Source organism: Gallus gallus, chromosome 2, assembly GCF_016699485.2.
Source record: "Gallus gallus isolate bGalGal1 chromosome 2, bGalGal1.mat.broiler.GRCg7b, whole genome shotgun sequence".
Taxonomy (NCBI): domain Eukaryota; kingdom Metazoa; phylum Chordata; class Aves; order Galliformes; family Phasianidae; genus Gallus; species Gallus gallus.
This window is the reverse complement of record NC_052533.1, coordinates 13191355-13211528: the sequence shown is the minus strand read 5'-3', so window position 1 is coordinate 13211528 and position 20174 is coordinate 13191355. Positions and strand designations below refer to the sequence as shown.

At 40.2% G+C, this 20174-nt stretch overlaps 1 protein-coding gene across 33 annotated transcripts in view; it reads right to left on the bottom strand.

Moving 5' to 3' along the window:
• Nucleotides 1–20174, bottom strand: part of PARD3 (par-3 family cell polarity regulator) — a 434005-nt gene that overhangs the window by 288740 nt on the left and 125091 nt on the right. For all 33 annotated transcript variants that reach the window (XM_040680350.2, XM_040680546.2, XM_040680478.2 and 30 more), the window contains exon 3: nucleotides 2477–2657. In XM_040680350.2, the coding sequence (XP_040536284.1) occupies nucleotides 2477–2657 (181 nt within the window). The remainder of the gene's footprint in view (nucleotides 1–2476; nucleotides 2658–20174) is intronic.

Genomic DNA, 20174 nt, shown 5'->3' with positions numbered 1-20174 from the left:
TAGACCAGCAACATTTTTGTTTCCACATTTAGACAGGAAGATTCAATTTGATACAACCCCCCGCGTGCAAAGTACAGGCTGTGTTTGTGCATGGGAAAAGAGGGATTCCAGCTGAATATTACTTCTCCAGCTGGACCTGATCTAGCTAACCTTTCCCTTGCTGAGAAAGCAGGGTGGCGCGATCTATAAACAAACAAAGGGGTGGCATGGCAACCAGAACAAAGAGAAATCTCAGCCCCCTGACGCCCCGCTCCAGTGGTGTCCATGCGGGGACGCCCCGGCCTCACACTGCAGGTGAGCGGGCTCTGAGCGGGACGGAGCCTGGGCACGGGGAGCAGAGCGCAGCCCGCCAGCAAAAAGCACCAGGGACATAAAACAAAATGTCTAAAATGCTGTAAACCAATTTCAGGCGGAATACTGTTTTTCATTTGTTAGAAGTAAAATATTCACCGCCAACCCTGCAATTAGCTAGAAAATTACAATAATTACAGCAATTTTGTATCCCATCTCCAATCCAATTAATAGATATATGACCTTGTCAACATGTAATAATCGGGATCTGCATCTACCACAAAACTGGATGGGTTTTATTTGCTGAATAGAACTTACACAGTAAGAAGATAATTATTTGAAATACTGAGAATACCATTTGTATGCTATGCTTCACTTCACAAATTATAAAGGAAATACAATAGGGATATTATTTCCATTTTCAATGTATATTTAAATGAAATTCTTGATAAAGGTAGGTTTAATATGGGATAATATTACTGGACTGGGATCCTTAGCCTGTGGTGTGGAACATTTACAAATGAAATATATTGAATTGTCAACATCTCAAAAAAAAGAAAAGAAAAAGAAAAAGCAATAGCTAGGTAAGACAACATCGCTGGTTTGTAATAACATTTATGACAAATCATTTTCACCCATTTTATTTTTGCACAGTTTTATTAAAAATGTGTCAAAAGAGCTATAATGCTTACCAACAGTTTTAAAACTCTTACACCTTCCTACAGACCTTTGTATTGCTGGGTCTCAAAGAACTTTTTGGTCATTTTAGCAGCCAGTGAATTGGCCAAGTATTACATGTACTATCCAGAATGACACCAAAGATAAGTGAGCTGTCCAATATATCACTGAATTTTATCTGTGCCATATGATTTTGATGCATTAACATCGACATACTGAATAGTACACCAGATGATCACACTAAGGAGAAAATGTGTACATATTATCTGCTCTCAGCTACCCCAAGCTGAGAAGGCAGAAGGACAGCTTTTTGTCTTACGTACGGAACTGAGATATGCATTTAGCAGTGGCATACTCTAATGACAGCAAAACAAAAGGGCACTGGAATTCCAGGATGCTTTTTTTTTTATTCTTCTCTGCCATTTATACTTTCCCTAATTTAATTCTGTGTTTTAATTAAACACAGTCATAACTTGAAAAGATATGTGTTCACGTCTTCGTAACCTAATTCTTAAACACTGTTCTCTTATTTTTACAGAAAACACTTTAGAACAAAACCCTTCAAACTTTAAATAGAGAATTGTAACTTTTCCATTTGTGTTTTTACCTCTCTGCTAAAACATACATTTTATCCATTAAAGGAACGCCAACAGAAAAGTAATCTATTGGGAATTACAAATCATTTTTTAAAAGACTTCAGAATATCAAAGGACTGACTGATGTGAACCTCTGCTATGAATTTTCTAGAATGGCATCAGTACTTCAAAACTTCAGTGGAAGAAATGACAGATAGTACAAGTAAGAGGGGCACACTGCTCAGTCTAAAATTGTCTTACTTGCATGATAGATTTAACAATGAAAATTGCACTGTAAATGTCATTTGGCAATTTCTTTCCTTTTTTGTAAGCTGAAATACTCAGAATCCTTCCCTAACAAGAACGCTGATCAATATACAGGTAATACTTTGTGGTTTTGCAACAAGTCTACATTTCAAAATAAAGAAAACAAAGGGCTTTTCCTGTCTGTGGCTTACTTTTTTAGAAAAGTATCTTTTTCCAGCACCGTAAATGCATGTATCACAAGGTGTTTTTAAGGTAAGGTGATGAGCATAGCCTAGCAACCTTAAGAGGTTCAGTAGAAAGTGCTCCTGCCTTTACTAGTTTTTACCCTTTTCTTCATTAAATGCAATAAAACTGGCAAACTGAAAAATGCAGCATGCAGCATCTGCCTTTAGAAATTTTGCTGTGATTTTCAGTGTTAGGACAATTTTAATCTGGCAGCACAGAAAGAGTTTATTGCTCCTAAAAGCAGCTTATAAATAATTTATTAAAACAGAAAGCTTTATTTACTTGCATGCAGCCAGCATTTAAGCCATTTCTCAATTTTGATCAGCTTTCAATAAGGACAGATAATGAATCACATTTTCAGAAGCATCAACAGGTAAGAACACTTGGTATCCTCAGAAGTGAAGATGAAACACTTTGAGATATGGAGCACATTGACTTACTTGCACGGAGGACTGAAGGGGTGACCTCAATTTCACTTGTTGCTTGGTAGGGCTGAAAGGCCGATGCTGCATTGGAGCCCAACTCACTGCCAAAAATCTCAGGACTCTGTGTGCCTGTTGAGCTGGCGCTGGTGCCATCGCCTCCATGGTGTGGATCTTGCTCATCAAACACAGCCACCAGCTGCAAACGACATTTAATCTACTGTTAAAAAGAAACCTTGAGTAACATCAAAGTGCCATTGGAGATGAGCATTTCATCATTTCTTCCCATCAAAAAGAAAGGAATACCCGTAAGCATTGACTCAAATCAATGCCTAGACCACAACCCCAGCCTGAAGAAAGGCAGCTGTGCCCAAGGCAGGGCCAGGGGCCAGCAGCTCCAACACAGCACAGACCCCAGCACCACAAGAACAGAGCAAGTGGCACCAAGTCAGGAAATGTAGTCTTATCTTTCCCAGCAAACCCCTAAATCCGACCCAGCAGTGCAGAAACTCCTCGAAGCCTGTGCACTGGAGGTTATCACTTGCCTTCTGATACCTCTCTATGCATTGCTGTTACAAAGGCAAACCATTGGCAATTACATAACTTTATGGAATAAAAACACACAATAAGAAGTTATGTTAATACTCGCTGAAAGCAACAAAGTACGAAGTCACCCTACAGTGATCAAATCGCTACAAGTTACCTTATCATCTGGTAATTTGACATCTATGAATATCTACTAACACGATTTCAGCTGTGGGCTTCCCATACAAAATTTCACTAGTCAAATTTCCAGAAATATTTCCATTGTTTGCATTCAGATTCTCCAAGAAAAAAAAAAATAAGGGCCAAAACCCAATTTGAAACTTAGCTAAGTCACTAATTTAATTATGATTTCCTAAACCTGTGTTCACCATTGTGAGTGAAACAGGAATAACATCATGGCTTTTTCAGTAAATCTGACATTTTTTCCACTATATCTGAATGCTTTTATATGAAAATAATTTCTCCCATTTTATTTTTTGCGACCTACTGAAAGGGAAAAGGCCAGCTCTTGTACATACTTAATTTTCAAGATGGGTAGAGAAGTCCTATGGATAACAGCATTCCGCAGCCTATAAATTAATCTATAATGTAATATCTGAAAGACATTTCCAAGAATGCATTACATTCTTCTGACCATATTGGTAGGGTAAATGGAGCAAATCAGCTTAAACCTGCGCTGATCTCTGCAAATTGTTTGTTTTAACAACACTTAAAGCTTCCTATAACCTAAAGGAATCAGAGAAGTCATTTTTTGTATCTTTATTTTTCTTTTTTTTCTTTGAGTGAATTTGACATCATCTCATCCTATGGATTTTAACCATGGTCCCATACCTCTAATGTGACCTACGCAAACATTGGCTAAAAAAAAAAAAAAAATTAATTAAAAGTAAACAAATTAAAAACTGCAACTGGAAGCCCAAATGGAAATCATCTGGGATTAGAGCTTTTGAAGCTACTTTCAGGCATTAACGTTTTGTGTGTTGTTTTTTTTTTTAATGAGTGGTTTTGAAACCGCAGAGAGTAGCAAGCTTCTGCCAATAATTCCATTCCTAATGCAAATTTAGGCTCTGGCATGTGCAAAAGAGAAAGAACAAATCAGTAATGGGTAAAAGTCAGTGCTCTCTGCAGGGCTATTTCGAAGGTAGGCAGCAGAAGGAAAAGTAGGCTGCAACAGCAGATAGAATGGGTGGTTTTAACAAATGATTCTCCATTTTATGTTTGAGAAACCTGTATATGATGAGATAGCACCAAAAGAGTTGGGACACCTGAAACATCAGTACATCAATAGTATGAGACAGCTAATTTTGTAACACACTGAGAAATACCAATGCTTACAGAAATTGAAACACATTTCTCAAAAGCAGCACACTTTACACTTGTAACAATTTGACTGTCTTGTATAACAGCTAATTATCATTCTCCAGCAACTGAAAATAAATTAATCTACAAGTGAAAATGTGGAAGGTATTGGTACACAAAGGATGAATTTAAGAATTCCAAGGATGAAGGATCAAATCTCCAACTTTCCACGGCATGTATCAAGATAAATCCCCAAATTACATTCTGCTCCTTTGAGGCTAACAGAAAAATATCACTGTGTGCTCCTGCGAGGATTTGTGAATACATTAAACATATTTAAAAGTATGTTCATATCAATATATATATACACATGCATGTTCTATTGCAAGTTGCCTCCAGCATTTTGCCTATTCCAAGCAGCTTACAACCTATGACTTCAGAACATCTAAAACAGAATGCTTCTCATTTCAAGCTCAGCTTTTGATCTTAGGTATTTTCACAGGTAATTCACCATTTTGACAGCATCAAACCTTCAAAAGGCTTCAGTTCCAATAAAAAGCATACCAAGCTGTAACATTTTTGCATATAACCTGTAAAGAAACACAAGCCATGATGGCTTTCTCCAAGCCTAATTAGCGTTGCATTTAATTCTGCTGTAGTGGCATCCCTAATAACAAGCAAATCTTGAGGACAGAAAGACTTACAGTGAATTCCAGCTTTAGGCCTTGACTTCCAGAGCTTGGTATTCCACTCTTAGGATGGCAGTGAGATTACGGGAAACAAGGACCAACAAAATATCTTCCACCATACTCGCACACTGAGCATTATATTCCGGATTCTCCAATGTTTTTCCTCAAAGGCAATTCCTTGAGGAGGGACATAAGGAGCAACACATGGCTGTACTTTGAGAAGCCCACAATCCCGTGACATCAGTCCCATGGTGACAAACATTAAGAGAATCCTTAGGGCTACCTGGACACAAGCCATACCAGGAGGTCACTGGACCCACCAAGAAACCACAGCAGTAACAGATGCTTTGCACCAGGGAAGCAATAACCTGTCAGCAAGGTGCCAGCCATGTTCAAAGGCCATGTACTGCTAATTTGGAAAAGCACATAACACAGATTACTAGAGTAGCTGTTTGTAGCCTTCAAGTCAATGGTAAACTGATCAAATTTTGATAGGTTTTAAAAACCAGGTTTACAAAGAACACAGAGAACAAAGATGACTATTGTGCCTGAAAATAACAGCGTCTGTTGAGAAGCAGCTTCCAGGTTGATGCTCTTTCTTTTCATTTTTTCTCTTTATCTTCTTTTTTAAACACAATTGAAATTACCATAGTTGCATTTTCAAATAAAGTGGACTGAATGCTTCTTTCCACAACTATTCTGCAATGATTACTTCCAATGCGTGACACAGGTTTGTCTCCTGTTCTCCATCTTACAATCCTGGATTTGCCATGACCTGGAGAATCCACCACACCAATCATTTTCACATTGGAAATCAGTGAAAGGGATGAACAAACCATAACAAAGCACAAGGAGAGAAGCAGATAAGCTGATTCATATTAGATCAGGTCTTTAAAAGACTTTCCACCAAAATTTAGTGAAAATTGGAGCTACTTGGCTTATCTGAATCCATCCCAGTGTCAAAGACCAAAGTCATATCAACAACAGCAATAAATAAGTAATAATAGTACTAATAGTAACAACGATATTTCAAGCCATTTCACCACTCCCCACCCCACTAATCCATGGGACCTGAATCTGAACTCAAAGAATTGAAGCTATGGTTAACAGGCTACAGCAGGACACACTGCTTGCAGTTTTCAATCACTGAATAAAAAATCTGGAACTAAGAAATAAAACTCGGTAGCAAAAAACCACTCTGTTATCCTGAAACAAATTTAATAAATGGTAGGCTTAATTCAGACTGACATGTTTACATTTCCGATTATAATAGCAATAGAAAGGAGATCTCAATACAGATCCACATTCTCCATCAGTGTAAACTGGCATAGGAAAAAAACAGCAGTTTGAACAGGCTGAGAAGTGGGTCCCCAGTGAAAGCATGTATTAGCTTTTCCAAGAAAAAAAAAATGTGTTTAATATTCTGTAGCAGTTACAAATATAAAGAGAGTTGCTTTGTTTAGATTACCACCTATGGAAATGTTCTGTCAATTTCCCCAGCACTTATCTCCAGTCTTTAGCAACTTGTGAAAGGGAATCCATCATGAACTTTCCTCTTTCTTCATCCAGGACTGGACATATCACACTAGTCAGGTTATATGCACCCATATAAATAAAAAAGCAAGAAGGATGATTTATTCTACTATTGACAGATCAGCAGCAGTTTGCATTCCAACATTCATTATTACAATTTCCTTTGATTCTAAGATAATTAAAAATTAGTAAACACATATGAAGTCTTAATTAATACACTAGATTAAGTACTTGAATTTTAATTAACTGGATTTTTAAAAAAATTCACACCAGCAAGACTTGTTTACATTTTGATTAAATTATTAAGACCATATAAAACAATTCCTCACTCTTATAGTGCAATCAGTTCATCCAAAACCAGAAATCCTCTACTTCACAAAGCCCATAAAGCCAGAATGTCTAGCTGTATTTTTCCTAAGACATGCAAGATGGACAAAATGATCACTTGCATTTTACCTATTCCTAAGCATCTCTCCAAAGCCAGTAAATTCTTTTGTAACACACTGATGAATTTGATGCTGTCTCTGATGTAGGCATCAGCACCTGTAAAAATCCCATTTTTGATTTTTTTTTTTCAATAATTAAGAGCTATTTTAGATGTCTGTTTCCTTCTCACCAGGATAATTATCAGAGCATTTCATAACGGACATTCCCAATTTGCTCCCCTGTTCATCGCCCTGCACTCTGCAGCTGACCTGCTGGGTGCCCAGCAGCTTCCATCCCTCCGGCTGAGCTGCACCCTCCCTGCTGGCCCACACAATGATTTCCAGATGGGGGCTTCCCTTACACAGCTGCTGGGTTCTTCTGGAGTTTGTTACACATCTTCTCCTGCAGGATAGCCCTCCACACATGGAACTGCCTTTCACACAAGTGGTTATTTTTCTGCTTTCAACAAGCTGCAGCAGGGCACCTCCGAGGCATCTTTCCCTTAGCAAAAAACATCTCTAGAAAGTTGTGCAGACTTAAGCACCTGTACCACCTGACTGCCCACTTCCCTTGCAGTGAGCACAACCGAAAAGAGTGTCAACAAATATCAAATATCAACTGGCAATAACCCAAAGCAGACAGCATGGACTACTGCTCTGTGCATACTACAAAGCAGAACTAATGAAGTCTTTTTGCATAAGGCCCAGCAGTAAATCAAATTCCAGCTAATGGCACCTCAGAGCTCAGAGTGTCCAGACATACAAGTTGTTGCACGTGTAAACGAGCAGATGAATATAAAAGGAAGAAACACAAATTCTGGATAATAATTAACAAGGTAGCCTCTAATTGTAATTTAGATGCAAAAGATTCTAAACATGCGACCTATGTGTAGGCTTTCTAAACTGACTTTAATGACAACATGGCACACCTAAATACCTGTCATTCCTCGAGCTTCACTTTTCTACATGGCTCATTAAAAGCCCATTTAAATATAACTATTGTACCAATGAACTGGTAAGATGAAATGCAGAGAAAGGGGACATTTTAACAAATAAGGCACTTCTGTCTGCAGATGTAAAAAAGGACTGATGATAAAAAAAAGATATTATCTGAGGAATCCTGTGCTATATCTCCAACCTGAGACCTGAGCCCCTCGATACGAACTTACAGATCACCCAACATTTCAAAAGAAGAAAAAAGGCAAGTACAGTTTAAATTCAAAGTTATAGCTGAACTGTAGCACAAGTCTTTGTAATTTCAATTACAATTGTAATTTCAATTTACCTATGCTAATTCATGAGCTTCAGTCAGAAGCCAGAACTAGCTTTCAGTAACAACTAGTCAAAGTAATTTAAATAGAAGGGAGCACAACTGGTATTCTCCTAGCTTTACTGCGTTATTGCTTTTTAAAACACATGAAGGTCATTTCAAGGGTGACATTCTACTATCAAATTAACACCTTGTAATAGATCTTACGTGAGTTACGCAAAAGCATAATCTCATAGAGAAGAACAGAAAAACTTAAACTGGAAGGAACCTTTGGAGATCACTCAGGTCCCAGCCTCTGTTCCATGTCATCTCCTCCAGCCCCTAAACACATCCCAGTACCTCTGGCTGGGTCAGCATAGAGGTCTTTTTGTTCTGGGGAAATCAAATACTGCAAAAGCAGAGGGTCACTTCTCTCAACCTGCTATACACTTGCTCTTAAAGCCCAGGATAGTTGTCCCCAGGCTGCCCACCAGGTCAGTTCCTACACCACAGGCAATGAGCTCCCAGACTGCACTGCTGTGTGGGCTTTCCAGCCCAGATGCAGGGCTCTGCATTTGCTAAATATATTATGCCCCCTCAAAATCCCCAAGAACAAAATAATCACTGCTGGAAAATGTATCATAGGTCTAATTGAAAGTCACTCTTAAATCTGCTGACTAAGTAAATATCCTTCCCTTACCAAGCTTAGCATAACATACCAAGTTAAATCATCTTTGCAACATCAGAATTCAGCTATTAATTCAAAAGACACTTTAATTTTACAGATAGTCTAAGAATCTGCTGCTTTCATAATTCTTTAAATCTAGGAAGTGATTCTGAAGTAAATACACAAGGTTTTTATTAAAACATTGCTTTTGACTATTCATTTCCTACAGCACTTTGATCTGAGGAATTCTAGAAGCAATATTAAATTGCAATCTAATCTTCTCCCAGTAGGAATTAAATACAGTTTTAGATACTATACTGTAATTTACCAGACTATTGTTAAAATATATTAGTTTAAGATGACATATTTTTAAAAGACTTTTCCTCCCCCTCTCCTCTACTGCTGAGCAACAGCCTAAAAACAAGCACAACGATGGCACCCTGCAAAGCACCGTGCATCTTTTCTAACTGAACTGCTCTCTACTGGGCTTCCATGGCTTAATTCAGGCTGCGACTTAGACCAAGAAATAATATGGTAAGCATTAAAAGTATTCTGAGGGCAGATAGATAGATCATAGAATCATAGAATGGTTTAGGTAGGAAGGGACCTTTAAGATCATCCAGTTGCAACCCCACTGCTTTAGGCAGGGACACCTCTCACCAGACCAGGTTGCTCAAAGCCCCATCCAGCCTGGCCTAGAACACCTCCAGGCTGGGAGCATCTACACCTTCTCTGGGCAAACTGTTCCAGTGTCTTACCATCCAGACAGTAAGGAAATTCTTCCTAATATCTAGTCTAAATCTACTTCTTCTTCCAGTTTAAAACTATTTCCCCTCATCCTGTCACTATGCGTCCTTACAAAAAGTCCCTCCCCAGCTTTCTTGTAGGCCTCCTTCAGCTACTGGAAGGTCACTATAAAGTTCCCCCAGAGCCTTCTCTTCTCCAGGCTGAAGAGCCCCAGCTCTCTCAGGCTGCCCCTGTAAGGGAGGCACTTCAGTTTGAGATCATCTTTGTGGCCCTCCTCTGGACCCACTGCAACAGCTTCATACCCTTCTTGTGTTAGGGGCCACAGAACTGGATGCAGTACTCCAGGTGGGGTCTCATGAGAGCAGAATAGAGGGGCAGAATCACCTCCCTCAACCTGCTCGTCACAGTTCTCTCGACGCAACCCAGAATACAGTTGGCATTCTGGGCTGCAAGCGCACATTGCCAGCTCATGTTGAGTCTTCCATCAACCCCAAAATCCTTCTCCTCAGGGCTGCTCTCAGGCCATTCTCAGCCAAACCTGTAGTCGTGCTTGGGACTGTCCAGACCCAGGTGCAGGATCTTTCACTTCATCTTGTTGATCTTCATGAGGTCAGCATGAGCCAACCTCTCAAGCTTGTCCAGGTCCTTCTGGATGATTGATAGATAGAAAGAATGATAGATAAGCAGACACACAGGCAGAGGCAGATGCCACTGAGCTGCCTGTGAAGTTGGCTGGAATCGCTTTTTCATGCCCTCAATCTCTGAATATCATAGAATCATAAAGGTTGGAGAAGACCACTGAGATCATCCAATCACCAACCCATCACCATCATGACCACTAACCATATCCCTCAGTGCCACAACTACTCATTTCTTGAGCCCTCCAGGGACAGTGACTCCATCGCTTCCCTAGGCAGCCTGTTCCAGTGCATTACCACTCTTTCTGAGAATAAATTTTTCCTAATATCCAACCTGAACCTCCCCTGGTGCAACTTAAGGCCATTATACCAGATATATAGGTTATGTATCATGTACTGAATGAGCTTCATGCTGCCAGGCGCAGTGTGTGGTCTGTCAGATAAGAACACACACAGAATGCACAAACTCCTTATTCCGCAAAGTCTTTCTGACCACCAGGCCCAACTCCGGCCGTTAACACCAGTTAACTTCTGCTAGCTCCATCTGTTATCTCCAACAGCCAGATACCCCCCGCCCTATCCCAAAGGGCCTGAATGCATTCAAGGCAAAAATAAACGGTCAAAACAGTCTGTCTATTATGAAGATGACACACTCTACTAAAAGATGATATACGCAGGTAGTTGGGGTTTTCATTGGCAGGACAAACTCACCTGGGGCCAGGGATGGGTGAAAGAAAGGTTTGTTACTGTAACTCCTGTTCTTGAATGCCGTGTTTCTGCTATAATTTGAACCACACTGGAGGAAGGCTCCACAGCCAGTCTGAATTAGCTTCAAGCCTGCTCCACAACATCCACCAACCACCACCAACATCAGAAGCTGCTGAGTCCCACCAATGGGCAGGCGATGCCACCACTGTGCTCTGATACCTACGAAGGTGGGGACAGCCACACAAAAGCCAAGAAGCAAAAATATTGCAGACATACAGCAAAAGGAAGTGTCCTAATTAAGACTATGGAGGGATCATTTCCAGAACTAAGCGCAAAAGTTCAGCTAAAATGACAGTGCAAGAATGGAGAAAAACATCCTCATTTCCTTTAAACAGTATTTTTCTCTCTCTCTGATGCTTCTCAGCAAAACTGAAGACATCACAATCAGACAGAAGTTTCCTTTCTTCAGCTGCTGCAGTTCCCCCACACAGCAAATACCAAAACGCTTAAGTCCACGTACATCTGGGATATGAGGGCAGCTGGGAAAAACATCTCTGTCCTAAATTAGAAAGTTTTTCAATCATGTTTTTTTAATCATGGGGTTTTTGTAATGGGTCATTTCTTCACTGACTCTTCCTTTGAAAGCATACAGAATATAATGCTAGCCTGTTATTTCCTTAAATCCTCAATTTACACAGAAAAGATTTCTTTTAAAGTCCCTTTGTGAAAACAGCCCTCTTCTTCAAGGCTAAGCACATACTCTGCAAAATTATTACAGTACATGATTTACCATGGAATATCCTTAGCTCATTTTGACAAGAAAAAAAGGAAAAAGAAATACATCCACTCCAATTTTTAAGAGGTGTGTGAAGAACGCACGGTATCAGAAGGGAGCGCACTGTGTGTGGAAAGCAGTGGGCACATCTCTGAGCATGTGAATGAGCCGGTTTCATCTCCTCCAATGTTGCTCCCTCAGCACTAATGAATATACGTGAACTACTCAGGACAATGTTGTTAATATTACTTTGGAAGCAATTTTACATACATTTTAGAGCGCGATAAAATTCTGCCTCCTCTTTTAAGAGGGCAAGGCCCTAAAAGATGCCAGACTGTTTCCACTCAGCTGAGCCTGCAAGCATGGGATGAGTCTACAGGTCAGCAGGCCTCACGTCAGCAGTGTGAAGCTCGGAGGAGTTCTGTATTTTATTTCTGCCACAGAGGTCGGCAGTTAAACAGTGACGCTATGCAGTAAGTAATCCAGACACTGGGGTCATTAGAGGGGCTGGTGTCACACGGCAAGATATATTGCTGAAATAAAGATGTATTAAATCTTAACAGTTGTCTCATCTGTCACTGGGAGCTGCAGCCCTTGAGTACCAAGGAAAAAATGGCTTCAGAAACCTTCAAAAATACCAAAGGCTTTCAATTTCTCTTCTATGGGATCAAAACAGTGGCATTTAACAATCTAAGTTGTGAATTTCGACTGAGGTACACAAAGGTACCTAGTTAGTTAAAGCAAAGATGAATCTTTGCAAGCTTATTAAACTTCAAGAAAATAGATTTGGTAAAATACAGCTCTTAATTTTGTATAGTATGTGCTATTCAGTATAATTTGCATGCAAAAGCCAGGAGAATGTGATTAAAAATACCCATCTAGAGACACAGATGAAAAACTTCAAACATTTTGTGATTCCCTTCTGTTCCACTCATTATTTCAATACCTCACTACAACAAAGGAATAGATAACACTTGTCCTTGACATTAGCCTAAATTATCTTTAGCGTGCAATATAATATCTGTTAAATTAAGCTTATTTTAAATCAACGTCAAGGTCTGTTCAAAAGGTAAAACTCTACGCACCCTCTACCTTTTGTATTAGAATTTCTCCCCCGGAGGAGAGGGAGGCCTTAAAAAAAAAAACAAGATTGGAATGTTTTTTAGGTAACTTCATTATCTAATATTTAAAAAAGAACGTTCAAGAGAGAGACATTTATTTCTGACATTTTAAAACAACAATAACAATATTCTTCATTTTATGCATAATAGCAAAAGAAATCAGCACATTAGTCAATAATTCTTGCCTCCCTTTCTTTAAATAAGGCTCTAAAAAAAACTTTAATGCAAATGACTGATTGTTCACCTTGACTAATATTTATTATATTTTTGAAATGTAACAATAGTGAAAACAATGCAACTTGCAGCCCATTAGCACTGTCCTTCCTACAGAAATAGCTTGCAGTGCTGTTTCAGCCAAGGAGGGGCTGATGTGAGCAGCATGCACTGGGAATTGGTCATGAGTGCGCCTTCTTGTAGCATCCCAGGCTTGACTTCCCAGAATTATCACACAAATACAGGCCAGACAAAGAGCTCTGATCTTAAGCAAGAGACACCCATTAGGCGGAGATCTCCAAACTGTCATACTACAGTTCTCACCAAATGTGTTTTGATTTTCTATAAGACACAATTATAGCAATCTCTATAAGAAAAGAAGAAAAAATAGCCTGGTGCATCCCCATCCAGAAGTATATCGATCCATCATGCACAGTAATCTCTAGGGACTGTTTATTTCACACAAAACACCCTCAAGTTAAGTGATGCAGTAGCTGATTCCCAGAAATGTTCACTAAAACCTTGGCTCCTAAATCCAAAATCATGTTCAAAATGATCTGGGCCACATTTTTGTCAAAAAGTTGGCAGATTTGGTTGGAGGAAAGCTTGCTTAGATCCTGTAAAATCATTGGCAATTAGATGCCATTCTTGACGTTCTTGAAAGTCTGTTTTTAAAGCCTTCCTGGTGGCTTCTCAAATCAGACCTCGAGATGCTTATGAAAACAAATACGAACAGAAAAAACTGCAACAAAACATAATTAAGATTAACAACCAAAGACCTCAGAAGGAAAGGAGATAATGACATTACATTCAGTCTCAAAGCACATTCACTGGAAATAAGTTCTTTTGTCTATGTGACAGCAAAGGAGACCCCCAATATTACTGCTATTATGCTTGGCTACTTGTTGCAAAACACCACACCCTTACAGGGCTCTCTATATAGGGATGCAGCACTCAGGCTTATAACCAAAGAGGCAGGAACATAAACAGTGAGTTTTGCCGGAACTGTACTCCTAAATTATTTAGTATGAAAGCTTCAAAGACTCCAGACTCAGTTTTCAGAAGTCATTTTGGAAATTAATTCCCTAAATCACTGTGGAAACCAGGGCCGATGCACTTACATCACCTACATGAATCTAAAAAAAATATTTTTAAAAAGAATCACTCAAGAGAAATTACATTTGCATGCACTCAGTTCAAACTACCGAACTTGGGCACGCTGTACCATTATTACACTTGAGCTTGATTTACCCCCATACAGATGACTGCATTTTCCAACACAACATAAATAAGTCACCCAGACTGGGGAAGGAGACACAACATTGCCAAAAGCCATCAGCTTCAACCTACGGACAAGGACTTCACTGAAAACTTTGAAGTAGATCCCTTCCATTCTTCAGCTCTAACTCTTCCCTGCCTCCTCTGGGCTGGTCTAGCCTCTCTGCTTCTCCTGTTTTCTCTTCCAGAAAAATTAAAGTTATAAGGAGCTGACACTCCTTACCAGGGCATGCGACCTGCCTCCATCTGAAGTGCCTATATTATATTTCATAGTCAATTCAAAACTGTTGTAAGGTTATTAAAATCATTCATGATTTTATCTGTGCCAAATGGATCATTACACTGTCAACAGTTATCTTTATTATGCAAAAATATGCAGAACTTAACATCCTTTGTTGAGCTGGCAAAACAGTATATTCAGTAGTAACTCTATTTTTCATTAAATTTTGCACAAGGTTAAAGCATGTGTGGAATTTGCCAAAGGTTCCATTCAGAAACACCACACAAAACAAGCTGTTTCAATTGTGCAACAGCAGATTATTTATTTTAAACACGTTAATTCTTCTGACTACTGCTCACTGTACTAATGGTGTTCCAATTAATTTATAGTTCCCTTTAATTTTTTTACTATTATATATTAAAAAAAAGCTAATAGCACCTTCAGTGCTCCTAGTGAGCAAGTGCCATGTATGAATACATATTACCTTGTAGAGATATATAGTAATTGTTTAGCTTTATGAACTCACAACTACACCTTTAGTCGCTGCAAATAAAACCAGCTGTCAAAAAGAGAGGGAAAAAAAAGCCTGTAAGAAAGCAGAATACAGGGAGGCAAAGATCAGCCTTGAATCCAGGCCCTCACTTTCCACTCTTTTCTAAATGCCTTCCCACAGAATCAGGAGTGGATTCAGCTTTGAGTGTAAGCATCAGTTCTTGGGAAGCTCCAACCATCTTGAAATAGCTTTTCTGTCTCACTAAAGCTTCATTTAATTTCTAAGTTATCCAGGGGGCAAAAAAAGAAGAAAAAAGAACACCTTGTTTCCCTTGTGCTTCTCCTGCCAGGCTGAATCTCTGCCATTGTATGCAGTTTTTGAAAACGCTTTTGGGGTGCAGTTTGCAGTTTGGCACTACACAAAGCAGGCACGGTGCATAAGACTCATGCAGGTTGCTGTGTAAATTATGCTGTCATAAGTGATTAACATTTAAAAGGACTAAACAGAGGAAGCAGATAATACCTCCAAGATCTGTTTTTAATTAAAACATCCTAGTAATTAATATTAAAAGGAAAAGACTGAAAATGAGAGAGAGCATAGCTTCTGAAAAGAATCATTTTTCATTAGAGGTCACTTTACCCAATGTGAAATACCATTTTCAGATTACCCAGCTCACTAGAGACTCCTCACTTATTAGAACAACTCTGCCCACATAAATACCAAAAAATAAAAAAAAATTTAAAAACCACATTCAATCAGAAACATTTATGCATTCATTACTTTTTCAAGCGTCCTTGCTTTAAGATTATCTTCCCCTCACTGAAAGCAAACCTTATTTCACAGTCTCTGTGCCTAATTGTTATATCCCAAATGATTTCTCTACTTTCCAAAATAATTACCAAACATTATATCATCTCTCCTAAAACAGTAAAAGGGCATCAACATTCAACCCCATAAGTAGCTAAAATGAATAGCACATACCAGGGAAGTCTAATGCACATAGCCTTTGCACATAAATCAAACAGCCTTACACATTCTGACAGCTCCATCTAGCCACAGCTACACAAAAGTAACTTTATCCCCAGCAGAGTGAATTAATTTACATTCAGCGCATACCAGCTATTACAAAAACTCTTGTGGTCAAAAGTGTCATTTCCAGAATGCCTTTACTATTGTTTAACTAAAAGATTAATGCTTTCACAATTCTATCTGTGCTTCAGGTTACTTAGGTTTCAGAGAAACATAGGATCAGAAAAGTCATGTCTTTAAAAGTCTCAAAATTAGAGCATCTGGATAATGTCTGGAACAGATGTAGTAATCAGAACTTGGCAGGAATTCATGAGATAGGAACCTCAAACATTCCTGAGGAGAACACAGAGCAGAATGGAGTACAACATGAAAACCCAAAGCTCTAAGAGACTGAATGGGAGAAAGGAGACACACAAGACACTGATGGAACAGATGAGCAAGAATAACAGCAGAACAGCCAGTTGACAGAAGCAAAGGAAGGAAGGTGAAGTCTCCTCAGTGTGAACCTCTGGCACCCCTAGTTTATAAATCTGCAGCGTACAGACAGGCCTCTGCTTCAGCTTCAGCTGCAGAACCAGAGTGGAAAGCAACGTCACCCACTGCTGATGGGATAGTACAGTCACGGTCGGTCAGTCAGGTGTGTAGACAGCAAAAGATAGATAATTCTTCCGCCATTTTTTCACTTCCATCCATCACTAACTGATGGTTTGAATGATCTGAAGTTCACCTTTTTGTTTATACTGGGACACTGCATGTGCTAGTAAAATAACATATGTCTTTCACGGGAAAACAGTGGTGCTAACTACCTCCAGACATGCAGCTCTAAGCATTTCTTATTCATTATATAAAAATATTCATATATAATCATTACATAAATATATTCATTATATAAACAATTTGAGGAAATGAATTCTCATTTCATTCCACATTCTTACTGTCCAAAATGTGAAACAGGTTAACTTGGCTGGTGTACATATCACATGCATTAAAAGTGACCTGAATTTCAGAAGCACAGAATGGCTGTAACACCTTCAGATTTCAGAAAATGCTCCTCTGTTGAAACAGAAACCCTCACAGGGTACTGAAATACAGTTTGCTCCGATCCAACTTCAGGCACACTTTCTTCAATGCCCACTGCTGCATTCTGCTAATGGATTACTAGGCAGCATGCCTCACTATCTTATTATGCAATTCCTTATGAGAAGTGACAAATGGCTGAAAAGGAAGCTTTGTGGTGTTTTGAGATGTAGCTAATACAATTTACAGATCACTGATAAAGCGTTTTCTCCTTAAGCTGATCTAAATCAAAATTTTAAATGCTGCTCATTTACTTAGAGCGTTTGAGGTTCAAATCCTACTCTAAGTCTCCTAAAACTCCAAACGATAAATCCTTGAGTTTCAAATATGTAATCGTTCCATTTTCTACATAATTCCAGAATAACTAATGCAGAAGAAAAGGCGATTACACCTCAAAGGTGGATGTGTGCAACTGCCTAAAAATGCAAACAAGAAATGTAAATCTGCCAAGCTGCTTTTCTTCTTTCAGTACACGCACAAGTGGTTAGCTCCAGCTGACGGCACCGCATAGCCATAGGTGTTAGGGCTCAGTCCAAAGAGGAATTTTACTAAATTCTCCCATTTTTAAGAAAGGGAGAAAGGAAGACCCGGGGAACTATAGGCCAGTGAGCCTCACCTCTGTGCCTGGGAAGACCACGGAGCAGATCCTCCCAGAAGCTATGTTAAGGCACATACAAGATAAAGAGGTGATTCGAGACAGCCAGCATGGCTTCACCGAGGGCAGATGGTGCCTGACCAATCTGGTGGCCTTCTATGATAGAGTGATGGCTTCAGTGGATGGGGGAAGGGCAGTGGAGGTCATCTACCTGGACTTCTGCAAGGCCCTTGACATGGTCCCTCACCACATCCTTCTCTCTAAATCGGAGAGGTGTGGATTTGAAAGATGGACGGTTAAGTGGATTAGGAATTGGCTGGCTGGACACAGCCAAAGGGTTGTGATCAGTGGGTCTGTGTCAGGGTGGAGGCTGGTCACAAACGGTGTCCCTCATGGGTTGGTCTTGGGATCGGTGCTCTTCAACATCTTTATCAATGACACAAACGATGGCATCGAGTGTACCCTCAGCAAGTTTGCAGATGACACCAAGCTGAGAGGTGCAGTTGATACGCTGGAAGGAAGGGAAGCCATCCAGAGGGATCTGGACAGGCTGGAGAAGTGGGCCCATGAAAACCTAATGAGGTTCAGTAAGGCCAAGCACAGGGTGCTACACTTGGGTTGGGGCAATTCCAGGTATTTATACAAACTGGAGGAAGATATCCTTGAAAGCAGCCCTGCAGAGAAGGACTTGGGGTTCCTGGTGGACGAGAAGCTGGACACGGGCCAGCAGTGTGCACTTGCAGCCCATAAGGCCAACTGTGTTCTGGGCTGCATTAAAAAAGGGGTGGCCAGCAGGGAGAAGGAGGTGATTGTGCCCCTCTAATCAGCTCTTGTGAGGCCCCATCTGCAGTACTGCGTCCAGGCCTGGGGCCCCCAGTACAGGAAGGATGTGGATCTCTTGGAGTGGGTCCAGAGGAGGGCCACTAAGATGATCAGAGGGCTGGAGCACCTCTCCTATGAGGAAAGGTTGAGGGAACTGGGCTTGTTTAGCTTGGAGAAGAGAAGGCTCCGGGGAGACCTCATTGTGGCCTTTCAGTACTTGAAGGGAGCATATAAGCAGGAGGGGGAACGGTTGTTTATGAGGGTGGATCATGATAAGACAAGGGGGAATGGTCTTAAACTGAGACAGGGGAGGTTTAGGTTAGATATTAGGAGGAAGTTTTTCACCCAGAGGGTGGTGACACACTGGAACAGGTTGCCCAAGGATGTTGTGGATGCCCCAGGCCATTCTATGATTCTATGATAAATTCCCTTCAAAATCACACAGGAAAACTGCAGTTCTTACCGTGTGCCAGAGCAAAAGCTTCTTCAGTCTGGCAGAGGCAAGTGGCCACTAACAAAAGGAGAAGAGCCAGTGAGGAGTCACCGCACTGCCTCCCAGCCCAGGCTGTCACTGTCAGACCAGCTGGCACTCCAATTTCTTTTAAAAGTAACTAAAACTAAAAATCCACGTGCTTAAAATGCCAAAATTTCCCACAAGTATATGTCTAATATTAAGGACAAAAAAAGCAGAAACGCCATTAGAAGGTGAGAAGAATCCTAACTGACTGCTTGTGCGCATTCCAGAGGTAACACTAATCACTGTGTTTGGGGTGTGCATGTAGGGTGAGCGGCACGGAGGGGTTTTTCTGGAAGTTCTGAGTCCCAGACTAGGCTACTGACTTGGTAATAAGCTTTTTCCCTGAAAAAGTGTATTGATGGCATTAGAAAGCAACAAAGGGCTGCAGGAGGCAACAGCACATGGTGGTCATGCCCAGCTGAGGGCCACAAGAGTGAGGGGCCTCAGGAACACTAGAAAGGCAGGAAGGGCCAGGCCGCTGTGCCAGCACTGACACTGAAGCGTTTATAGACTCCTTTCACACAGGCCGCTGGCAAGGAGAAGAGAGCAGTGATACCTCTCAGAGGTAGCAAGTACAAAGCAGGCCCCCCTCTTTCACATTGGGGTTTACCAGTCATTAATTTGTATCTGTAAAAGAGCCTGTTGCTCCTCCACCCCCACTCCCCAACTGCCACAGAGAGCTACATCCATATATCTTGTTTTGTTCCCCTTCATCTGTTTTGTTGCACTGGAGGAAGCTGAATTTATGAGTTTGTGATGTTTATTTTGGGTCTGCTATCAGCTATATTCCTTCAGTAATAATTTAGCTAACTGCATACTGAAGAAACCCAGGCGGATCCCATCAAGGTTGTGGAATGTGGAGTGTCCTCTGAGAAGACAACTCAGCATGATCACTTCGGTTTTCCAACATTCCCTCCCACAAAAATAAATAAAATAAAATAAAATAAAATAAAATAAAATAAAATAAAATAAAATAAAATAAAATAAAATAAAATATTCCCATCTCCACTGAGGTTATTCCTGTGCTAGATCCACTTCATGGATGTCCCCAAGACTCAAGAATTAGCAAAGGGGC